Source organism: Copadichromis virginalis, linkage group LG9 (assembly GCF_057382275.1).
Source record: "Copadichromis virginalis isolate Kocher_CV1m ecotype Utaka linkage group LG9, C_Virginalis_male_GT1.1, whole genome shotgun sequence".
NCBI classification, from domain to species: domain Eukaryota; kingdom Metazoa; phylum Chordata; class Actinopteri; order Cichliformes; family Cichlidae; genus Copadichromis; species Copadichromis virginalis.
The window spans coordinates 14,672,724-14,684,639 of NC_140626.1; the positions used below are offsets into that span (position 1 = coordinate 14,672,724).

General features: G+C 41.6%; 1 protein-coding gene across 1 annotated transcript; it reads left to right on the top strand.

Moving 5' to 3' along the window:
• The first annotated feature begins 1,659 nt into the window (after positions 1-1,659).
• On the top strand, positions 1,660-8,953 carry msl2b (MSL complex subunit 2b). Its single transcript, XM_085467916.1, has 3 exons — positions 1,660-2,966; positions 5,259-6,625; positions 7,445-8,953. The coding sequence occupies exons 1-3, from the start codon at positions 2,825-2,827 to the stop codon at positions 7,742-7,744; spliced, it is 1,809 nt and encodes a 602-aa protein (XP_085324042.1). The 5' UTR covers positions 1,660-2,824; the 3' UTR covers positions 7,745-8,953.
• Positions 8,954-11,916: the final 2,963 nt, after the last annotated feature.

Here is an 11,916-nt window from a genome sequence, read left to right on the forward strand (position 1 = left end):
TTATAAAGGAAAATAAAGGCGTTTGATGGCTGGTTGGCAGCTTTGTGTTTAGATCTATTCATAAAAGTGTGTCAGAGCATGTCAGTAAACTATATGCTAAGTTTGGCCTTCTTAGTGAAACGGAAATTCACACTTTTTGTCAGTTTAAAATGGGAATACTAGAACTTTGAAACTTACAGACGGGCTACAGCAATGGTTTTCATCACTGATTCGTTGATTCTTTTTTATTACATGATTAATTATCCAATTATTAATTATTTAAGATTTCAAATGTTTTGTTTTGTCTAACCAGCTGTCAAATGAATGAAAGTTTTTAGCTCACTATTAGGCTTAACGAAAAAGAGCAGAAAGTGATTACATTTAAAAAGCTGAACACTTATTTGATAATTAAAATTTTTAATTTCATCAGTTATCAAAGCTGACCAACTGTTTGTGCTGTGACTGGATGGTAAGGTAGCATGCTGTTGAAAATGCATCTTCCGCATAACTCAACAAGACAAAACGGAAAGTCCCTGGTGGTCAGCAGCCTTGCAGACAAAGAAAAAAAAAAGAGAGAGGAAACAGAAGGTAATTTCTGGGATAGTTCATTGATAGATATCAGCTTGTTTCAATCAGACAGGCTGCCATTTTTTAAGACTAGTTTGACTTTTCCGTGAGTATGTATTTATATCCTCTCTTTCCGTGTTCCCCCTTCTTTGGTCAACCTTCTGGTTCTCAAACACCACCACACCGTGGTTTTATCTCTGAACTGCACCGAGTTCTCACCACGCACGGAAATACAAAGGAATAAAGTGTGACGTAGTTAACACTGTGGATACCAAAGTAAAATTAAAAGTCAAAATTGCAATAAATTGCAATGATATAGATATAGAGAATTTAATATGGAGCTTCAAATGAGCATAGTATGTCATTTTAAAAAATAATATAGAAATAGTCATTTTAGGCTAAATTCCTTTTGTGTGTGTGTGTAGAAAAATATAATCTATTCATCTTTTAAACTAGCCTACCCAGTTATAATAGGGCATAGACGTTGGGCAGGTCACCAGTCCATTTAGAGTTTGACCCCAGTGTGAAACTGAAGAAGTCATCAGTTGAATGTAACTAAGTGTAATAGTATTTCTCAATAGGAAGTCACTGCACTAACAGCAGTAGTGAAACTGTGCCTTACACTTACAATGGAAGGATAGTCTTTCAGATTTTTGTCTTTTAATGGCACATTTTTTCCACATGTGACATACATTATACCAGCATACCAACTGTACCAAAAAGAGTACAGAAGATGAAAGCTGCCCACTGGATTTTAAGTCTAGTTGTGAAGTCTTAAAGTGGGCACTTTCACTGCCATCGTCATGTTTAGAAAAAATGAATGTAATCTAATGACTTTCTTACTGCCTTCTTAGATATAAAGAAGAAATGAAAACGTCATGTGAATATCAGAAATATCAGTCACTATTCCTAAATCAAAACCAAGAATAAGTTATGCTTTTTTCAACAAGGTGGTCTTTGAAAAATAAAATATCTATCTATCTGGAAGGTTAATTTTCGTTTATTATGTTTAAAAAGTGAAATAAATCATCTCAATATGTTAGATCTACCGCTCTTCCTTTTTTTTAATTGAACCGCCTTATCCGAGTTCTCGCGAGATGTGAGAAACAGCGCCCCCTTGTTTATGTGTAGGAAACGCGATGGGATGTGTGAGGACTACTCAGTGGCTAACGATAGCAAGGTACACAAACAGGGAAATTAATCATTTTTCTCTCCTTTGATATTCGGGAGGTCTAAAGAAAGCTCCAGAAGGATTGATAAACTCCCCTTTTCCCACCACATTCCCACCAAGGAGGGAAACGAGAACGAAAGACTCCCGATAATCTCGCGAAGAGGGGAGCGGCCTTGCTTTTTTAGCCGGCTTCCCGGCGCAGCTCTGACGGCTAGCACTGTCACCAGAGCCCGGTGCTTCCGCTGGCTTGCTCGGCTCCACACGGATAGAACCGCGGCGGCTTCGATATTATTTTTGTTTCGGACGCCACCATCTGCTCGTCCGCACGCTAGCTCCCCTGTCTAGGAGCGGGTGTCGGCGTTTCTCTCCGAGGAGGAGCTTTTGAAGCCGAGGCGGCCTGTTTTGTTTTCGAGCCGCCGTGAATCTCTGCGAACAATAACACAACCATAACGAGCCTGCTGGGGCTGCACCGAGTGAGGAAATAGGAGCCGCTGACGCCCCGGTGTGGGGTAATTGATGCTCTGTGTGACACCAGCTCAACTCGGGACAGGCATGCATGTGGACTATGGGGATATCATGGGAGTACGATTGCAAACCGGGCCACTTTGTCACAGAGTAGCCTGTTTGAATCTCGGAGCTGCTAGCTAGTTAGCTAGCCAGCTGTGTCTGTGAGAAGCGTTAAAAAGGCCACTGGCGACGGAAGGAGTGCCTCACGATGCTTTGTCTTAATTTAAATTACGTATGGGAAGGAAACGAACCGAAACGGTGCGCATGAAGCTGCATTTTAATGCAAACAAATCTCCGATCGGAGGCTGCGGTGATTTCAAAGCTAAGACAGCGCATTGAAGATGGATTGGATGTGACCGGGGATGACTAAACCTGGATCTTCACTCTTCATGTGGGATTTATCTAGCAACCGGGAACTGAAGCCGTGACATCCACCTATATGCCCCCTTCAAAGCCCCCACCGGACTCCCTTGATAAAAACAGTAATTTTATCTCACGGGAAGCGGGAGCTGCGGGTAGTTTGTTTATCCTCTTGTGTGACTTTGGTGTGTTTTTATTAACGTATTAATACATCTGGAGCGCCGGGCCCAGACAGCTGAGATGAACCCGGTGAATGCGACCTCTCTCTTCGTGTCTGCGAGCCGGTCGGTGCTGCAGTGCGACCCCCGAGACCCCCGGGCTCTTGCGGAGCTCTGCAAGCTCCTGCCGTTTTTCCGCCAGTCCCTCTCCTGCTTGGTCTGCGGTAAGTGTGAGTTTATATTATAGTTTAATTTAACAGCAAGCCAGTGTATATGCGTGTGTTTATTATTGAGAGGATGTTTTATAGGTAACGTTGTCAGCTGTCTTAACAGTGGGAGTGAGCCTTTAAATGGTGCTGCGTTCAAGCACTGACGGAAATGTCTGAGTACATTACAAAAGAAATCAGCAGCATGGTGGAAACTGAGCTGTCGCGCATATGAAGTGTTGTACTTGAATATGTCTTGAAGTGCTTGTACTTTACTTAAATTTAGAGCTGGGCAATGAACCACATTTAATTGCATTTACGATTTTGGCTCCTGTGGATCATGAAAACCAGGTAATCAAACTATAGCCAGTATTATGTCTGACGTATTTGGCAACTACTGTTTGGATTTTTTTTGCTGGGTCGTAGTTTTAGGAAATCTGCTTAACTTAAAAGACAAACATGTTTTTATTTTTAAGTAAGTTTAGTAAATCCAGAATCCCCCTCCCCAGAGCGAGTGCTTAAAAAATTAAGTTAAAATTAAATGCTTCTTTCCATATGAACACATTAAGAACATTTTATAGATATATTTTAGTTCACATTTAGCTATTTATTTGCTGTTGCTTACATTTAAAGGAAATCCTTTGAATTAAAGACACCTCCCCCCTTTTTAACTTTGAATGAGTGTGATCTCAATACTGACTAAATAATTTGTTTTTGTTTATGCATTTAGTTATTGTTATAACTAACAGGTTCTGTTTTAAATTTGTAAAAAAAAATTGCTGCTGTATTCTCCAAAAGGTTGTTTATATGGTAAATTCCGAGGTGTCATGAACGCATCTTAAGTCACAGCTACACCCATCCTGACACACCCCCTTCTGGGTGCTGTTTGGCAGCATCTGGGCGTTTCTCTGGTTCATCCTGTTGAATAACAGCCCCTTCACATGCTGGATGCTGAGCACCTAATCTGCTTTCTCACCCTCCTCCTCCTCAGATACAGAAATGTTCAACTCCATCTAGGAAAGGAAAGCAAAGGGAGTCGTTTAAGGAGACTGCTCCTTACAGTGTTTACTTCACTGAACTAAAACGAACTTTAATAAAAGTATAGGGAGCATTTCTTCGGCTGGATATTAAAGTCAACCTTTTAATGTATATTTAATACAGGGTTTTCACCGCCAATACAAAATGCATTGCATTTCCCTTCGGCCAGAGTGAGTGTATATACCATTTCCAATATAGAGAGGAAGCTGTGGCTGCTGTTTTTGCAGGTTCTCAGTAAATGGATGGTTTGATGAATTATTTATGCATTTATTTACGTAAAGGTGATATTTATGGTGCTGTGATTGCAAGAAGACTGAGAAACTTCCATGTCCTCTGTGATGGATGGCTATAATAGTCTTTATGACATTTAAATATAGAGTTATGCTTGATTTGTCAAACAGGCAGAGCCGTATGTGTAGGCCTGCTTGTTTCTTGTGAATGGAACTTCATCCCTTCCCCCTCTTTTTGCAGCTGCACTCTCTAGCAGGAAGCTCCCCTGAAAGAGAGGCTGTCTTTCACTCTGGAAAACCTCCAAGCACAGCTCAGGTTTACAAATACATGTCAGTTTAGGAAGCTGTGGCAAAAAGGAACCAATCGTCTGTAAATAAAGCCATAATTTATCTCATGTTAATGATGATTGCTGGCTTGTTAAGGATTTTATTACCAGGCGTGTTGCTATGTTTATGATTTTACATGCATATAAAACATTTTTGCTATCCCCAAAGGAAAATATACACTTTTAACCTTTATCAAAGGACCGTAAACATTAACTAGGGTAATGCAGACTCATTACCTTAAATATATGCAGAACACATGCTGTGTCATTTATTTAAAAAAAAAAAACACACACAAAAACGGCAACCTCACTTTGAACTTGTTATGATAAATACTGATTATTGTATTTATTGTTATTTGCAGAAGTGTGCAAATAGGCATAAATTTGCTTGAAATCTATTAGCAAATTTAGTGTATTCGTTTTTTTAGTGTTTGCACAGCGGTATAAAAGGAAGAGAACCCATCAGTCATCTTCTTCTAGTGCCCCACCAGTGTCCAAAGCTGAGAGGTGGAGTGACACCCCCCCATGGACATCATTACTCGCCCATTCACACCCCAAAGGCTTATTTTACACCAGAAATAAAAATTCATGCTGTCTTTTCTGGATCCTGCAATGGCCACTTAATCATCTATGTGGGCTGTTCTGCCTGTTCCTGTGATATCTGCAATTTCATTCATGTTTTTTTTTACCTTTTCTCCCTGTCCTCTCATGCTCAGGCAACCTGCTGCAGGACCCCATCGCTCCCACCAACTCGTCATGTCAGCATTACGTCTGTCGAGGCTGTAAGGGTCAGAGAATGCAGCTGAAGCCGTCCTGCAGCTGGTGCAAGGACTATTCCCGCTTCGAGGAAAACCGGCAGCTCTCTTTGCTCGTCCACTGTTACAGGAAGCTCTGTCTCTACATCACACAGTCGCCACTTGCACCACACATAGCCAGCGCTGCCAGTGACTCACCTGACCTGCAGGCTATCCTCAATGAGGGCCTGACATTGGCGGAGAGTGAGCCAGAAGCGGAGGATGTCTCAGACTCTGTTCGTTTGTCACAGACGGTGTCGACCTCTGAGGTGGGTCAGCCCGATGGCGGTCCAGCAACAAAGGAGCTCAAGGTGGAAGAACCGAGCCCCGTGGGCTTTAACGGACTGCATGACTGTAACGGCCTGGTCAGCTCAGACAGACTGCACCCCATCACCACGAAGCAGGAGAGCTTCTCAGAGGAGATCCCAGTGTGCATGAGTGTTACAGGCACTTCAGAGACGGGACTTTGTGACATCGGCGCTTTCGGGGACGACCTGAAACACGGCGGGGGGCCACTACTGTTGAGTGTAGAGGAGGTGCTCAGAACTTTAGAGACGGAGTCTGACCTTGACCCTTCACCTGAGCCCAACTCTCAGCCAGGCTGCCACCCCTCTGTACTTCAGTCTAGCCGAAACGGGCCTCACTGCCCATCAGGCCAAGACTCATCCCGCCTCATTGCCTCCCTCCCTTCAGAGAACAGCTCCCGTGGCCTCCAACCACACCCGCAGCCCTCACTGCAGCCCCCTCCTCAGCCCTCTGCAGTCACCCCCCGTATACCGCTTCGCTGCCACCGCAAACGCTCCCGCTCAGAAAGCGACAGCGAGAAGGTGCAGCCCCTCCCTATTTCCAGCCTCCTACGAGGGCCCCCCATTGGTGCCAACAGTTCCCCCCACCACCCCAACCCTGGTGCCACCACCAAACAGGAACCTAAGTTCCCTGCAGCAACGCCTCACCCCCACCTAGCCCCGGTACCTAATGGCAGCACCCCAAAGGTGGGTAAGACTGTACTTGTCCCCAACAAGGCTCTGAAAAAGACTGTGGAGCACCACGGTGCCGCCAAGAAGTCGTACACCAAGGCCAGGCAAGGGGCCCCCAAACCCCGCACGCAGCCCCGTGACAGAGTACCCCCTCACCCTCACGCTCACCCCCTCACACACCCACCCAGCCCCTCGAAGCCACTGTACAAGAAGCCTGTGGAGAAGAAGGGCTGCAAGTGCGGCCGGGCTACCCAGAACCCCTCAGTGTTGACCTGTAGGGGGCAACGCTGCCCCTGTTACTCAAACCGCAAGGTGAGAATGCTCCACACACCATCCATACACTAATAAAATCGCTTCTGTTTGTTATCACATCAAATTGAAACTAATTGCATTGTATTGAAGTAAGAAACTGGCATCTCTGTATGAAAATAATCATATTAAACTGTAAATTCAAATCAAAGCAATGGACGGCTTTTGGTTTTCTGTAAGTTGTGTGTTGAGTGGTAATAGCTGCTCTCAACTGTAAGGTGGACATAGCCACTGAAAACTGCACTTTTTTCTTAATGGACAAGAGGGAGTGACTCCAGCCCTCAGTTCCCCTTTTCTGTGCCTTCAGTAAACACTTTCTTGATGACTTTATGGGCTCGGTCACTAGTTTATGGTCATATTGAATAAAACATTAAGTCCGTATTGTAAATTATGATCATTGTTACAATCAGAAAGTAGGCTTATGGTCAATAGGCATGTACTCGAATGTCACCAGCTGATCATTATGCCACAAACGCTTAACTTGAGGCTTCATTACTGGACTTCACCCATCCACGGATGACATCACAGTGGCTACATCCATCTTTTATATGCAGATTACACAACAGGCAATCATTTTGAAGTGTGTAGAAGTGATGAGATGTCTTGAAAACTGTTAGAAGGCAAATTAAACTTAATATTTACTTTTTAATAATACCTTTATTTATATTTGAAACTTTAAAGGTGGTTTCCAAAGTTCGTTAAGAAACAAAAACATAATGTCGAAGTGAACCAGAAGACCAATAAAACGCGCAGCTATAACCCAAACATCATCTATTATGTTGTTCTTTGTTAAATGTTATTGATCCCATTCGGTGTTCTCAGGCTTGCCTGGACTGCATCTGCCGCGGCTGCCAGAACTCGTACATGGCCAATGGCGAGAAGAAGCTGGAGGCCTTCGCCGTGCCAGAGAAAGCTCTGGAGCAGACCCGGCTCACGCTGGGCATCAACCTCACCAGTATCGCCGCAGCGGCCCTGCGCAGCCCAGCCACCAGCTCCCCGGGCAACACCCTCCTTAACGTCACCACAGCCACGGGGGCGCCTGTCACGGCCGCCTTCCTATCTGGGGCGGGGCACGACAACCGGGGCTATGACGATTCGCTGGAGATGCGGTTTGACTGTTGAGGTCCGGCCCCCCCTCCCCTTCCGCGGTCAGTAGTCACACACATTCCCCCACCCCTACCACCACCGCCGCCGCCCCTCCCTCACCCTGCTGGGTGGCGTCACCCATCGGTTCGTACAGCGGCGGAGCCAGAACAAAGGCAGCTACAGTGACAGGCGGCAGCGAGGGTCACCAGCTGAAGCTGAGGAGGCGCCCTCCATCCAAACGCCCGAAACTGCACCATGCTTGTGGTCTTGCATACAGAGAAGAGAAGAAGAAAGAGGAGATGTAGCGTTACTGTATGTGCAGAGATTTCATTTCAGTGGGTATAGAGGGGTTTATTTTGTTGTTGTTTTCTTCTCTACTATGGGTAATATGTAGAGCATGTTGTGTAGCTAAGTCGGGCGTGCTGACCACGGTCACACGGCTCTCAGCGTGTGTGTATGTGTCTGTGTGTCCATGTCTGTGTGTGTGTGCGTTGAGCATGTGAGTGTGTATGGGAGGGTTTTATTTGAAGATGAACCTTACTAGCAGGAATGGAGACATCGTCACCACCACCTTCATCAGAGACTGGTGTAATTTATATATAAGAGAGAACCTTTTGTACATGGACTTATCGGTTTCCATTTAAGAAGACATTTTATGATATATTTTATAAGTTACTTTAAATCCAATGGAAGCCGATGTAAAGCGGGGAGATGTCTGCATTCAACCAGAATGTTTTCGCACTGGTAAAAGTAGATTTTGTAAACCACCAGAAATAAAAGCTCTTATACGTAAGGAATAAAAATGATTAAAACCACCAGCCGAGTTTTGATTACGTCTTTTGAATGTTTAAAGATCCTGAAGCTTGGGGAAGGTTGGATGATTTGGTGAGTTTTGAAGCAGGAAGATGGTAAAACTTCAGCACTTATCCCACTTTTTTTTTTATGTTTTGTTGTTGTTCTTACTTGTGTATAAAAACTCTGGTTGATTGCAGGCCCTGTGCACTGCTTTTCCACAAGTTTTTTTTGGTTTCTGGAAGCTACACACTTGCTGCTAAATACTACAAAGGACTCAAAAGGAGGAGAGCACACCTGTTTTCCTTGTCTTGTTTTGTTTTCTTTTAAATAAAAATGCGTTAACAACATTTGCAGTATTTATTGGACGTCTCCTAACGTAGAGGTTACGTGTTGGGCACCAGTTTGTTTCCGGTTAAGTTCTTGTCGTCGTCCTCTTCTTAGCGTTAGTTTCTGGTGTCTCCAAAAAGGGTTTTGTTCTCCCTCTGGGCATTTAAATACCTGTAATATAACTGTAACATATTTCCACAAAAAAGAAAGAAAATCAGAAACTTACAAAGTGTTGTGTGGTTATTTGTTTCTACCCTTTATCACTGAGATTAAGCATGTTGAAAGTATTTATTGATCTGTCGGCACTGCTGAAGTTAGGCAGTAGAGGGCAGTGTTGGACCTAATGCTGCAGTAATTATTTGGCACCAGCAACATGCCTTGGCTAGAAAGCAGTTTTGAGCCACTTTGACTGGACTACAGATGTAACTGTAAATGCCTTTGTAGTAATAAACCTTTATGATGTAAAGGTTAAAACAGCAAACACATTTTATAAATTTAGACCCACAGGAATGATTTTGATTCAATGAAACTTGGCTTTAATTGTGACTGTGGGAACAATCCAGTTCTCTAAAACGTGGCAATGCTTTCTTCATGTAATTTTATATCAGTAATGTTTAGGTTACCAGTGGTTTATTCTGCTACGTGATTTGCAGAGAAGTATCAATTCTAAGTAAGATAAGATCAACTTGTCCAAAGGTTTGGATATTCTTTTGTTACAACAGTCAAAAATCAGCTTGAACACAACAAATATAGAACAAATAGCTTAATGAGTAGAATGGTATGTACGTAAAAGAATATGAGAGAACAACTACGTTTATTTTGTCTAATATTGTCAAAACAAATCTGAAATCAATGTAAATATCTTGACGTTATACATAAATAACAAATAGTGCAATAAAGTGACTTTGTGTTGTCACATTACAGGGTTGTAAACTTAAATAAACAACCTTAGAAATTTTCTTGTAAAACATCCCGATAAAAATGTCGTGAAAAATAAATAAAATCACAGATTTTATTCATGTCAAGGTTTATATTCTACACAGCTCATAAAGAATTGACTGGATATCAGGAAATCTTTAATGGAAGACTTTAATGTAATTAAAAATTTAAAAACAATTTAACTGCCATCCACAAAGTCTAGTTTAGAAGCAAGTGTTGTTACTTGGTAGCATTCTTCTTATTACACGAGTTTAAAGCATTTTCAAAGTGAACCGTATTATCATTCCTCAAATTTACTAAACAAATGCCTTTGTAGAATCACTAGTAAATATAATTTAAAAGAGAATTTAAAAAGGTTGTCAACATATCCCCAAAATGTGATTTTAAAGAACTTTTATTGCCTAGAAGTTAAACAATCACACACTACATATGTGTGTGTCTAGAAATTATTAATTGCAATTTCTGTTCTTTATCCAGATGTTTACATCCTTTCTCAGTAATCTTTCATATCTCAATATTCACATTTTTGTGGATCATGTTTACAACTGTCAGTCGAGTGAGAACAAGTCTCCAATATAATATGTTCTGCTATTTACCAAAGCTTGTTAAATACTTCTATTACAAACCTAAAAACTCTACAAAATGGAAACTTTTCATTAGATTTAACTTCTTTTAAAATTGACATGAATAAAAATATAGGTAATCAATAGATTTTGTCCCAGTTCCTTCTATATTATTACAATTCTAAGTAATTTCTGGGTTAATTTCTAATTATTTATTCTCTAAGGCAAATAAGTTTGTGCAAAATGTTAAAATAGTTATAAATATTGCCACAATCTTACCAATCATTTTTTAGCTTAATTATTAAACATGATGTCTGATATACTTGGTTTGTTTCATCTTCTTCTGCATTACTTAAAAAATCTGTCTCCATGTTTTTAATTCTATTTGTAACAGAATAGTTATTTATCATACCTTTATTTAATTCTTTTTCAGACTTTTTTGTGCCATGCCTCTTCTGAATAATATGTCTTGTAAAAAGGAAAAATTATAATAATGATAATCAGTAACAATTTCTTTCTTTCTAATAATAAAACATTTACAAAAATAAGACAAAACAGACACGTACGTCATCACAGCAATCGAAAAGCAAAATTACATCAATTTCAAATTAAAATCTGTATTAATAATGTAATTGGTGAAACTACTGACAAACATCAAAATCTTATATTTTCATATTAAATGAATGTATTTTAAAAGATGCACTAACTTTATAGATTTACATTTTATTTGTAAATTCATGTGTCTTGTTCCTTTAATTCTGAGATTCCTTAATGATTTGGTCTCTATTCATTTATTGATATTGAACAGCTGAATATAAATGAAGTGCTTTACCCCCCCTCAGTCAGGAGCAGACTGAGAACGGTAAACCCCACGAGCCAGCTCTGATGGCATCCCCGAGGCTGTGGTAAAAGCTTGCCCAGACCAACTGGCAGGGATGCTCACCAGGCTGTTCAACCTCTCTCTGACTTATGCCACCATTCCCACCTTTCGGAAGGTTTCCACCACTATTCCCACCCCCCCCAAAAAATGGCATAGACAGCCTCATTTTCTATAGCACCATAGCCCTCGTGTCTGTAGTCATGAAGCCTTTCTAGCACAAAGTGTCTCAGCACATCAGAGCCTGTCTACCGCCTCCCTCGACCCCCACCAGTTTGCTTACAGATCGGTCCACAGAGGATGTCATCACATCGCCCTGCAGATCCATCTGGAGAACAGAAAGAGCTACGTGAGAATGGTCTTCGTGAACTACGGCTTAATGTTCAACACCACCATTGCAGACATCCTCACCATCAAACTGCACCATCAGTCTGACCCCCCCTCTCTTGTTTTGTATATATTTCTCTTGATTGTACATATTTCCTCTGTTTGATATTTATTCCTGCTATCTTACTATTGATAATTTACTCCTGCACAGTTGGTGTTAAGCACCCATAATTTTGTTGTACATGTACAATCACAATAAAGGCTATTCTATTCTATTCTATTCTATTCTATTCTATTCAGAAGCCCTGATTCATTGTTCTATTCTCTTATGTTTGCCTGCTTTTAGACCCGAGGCATGATTTGATGACTGTCTGATATCG

Coding starts and splice junctions, on each gene's coding strand:
- msl2b (XM_085467916.1), top strand. CDS start 2,825: ATGAACCCGGTGAATGCGACCTCTCTCTTCGTGTCTGCGAGCCGGTCG. Junction 2,967..5,258: donor CCTCTCCTGCTTGGTCTGCG/GTAAGTGTGAGT, acceptor TCTCATGCTCAG/GCAACCTGCTGCAGGACCCC. Junction 6,626..7,444: donor CCTGTTACTCAAACCGCAAG/GTGAGAATGCTC, acceptor CGGTGTTCTCAG/GCTTGCCTGGACTGCATCTG.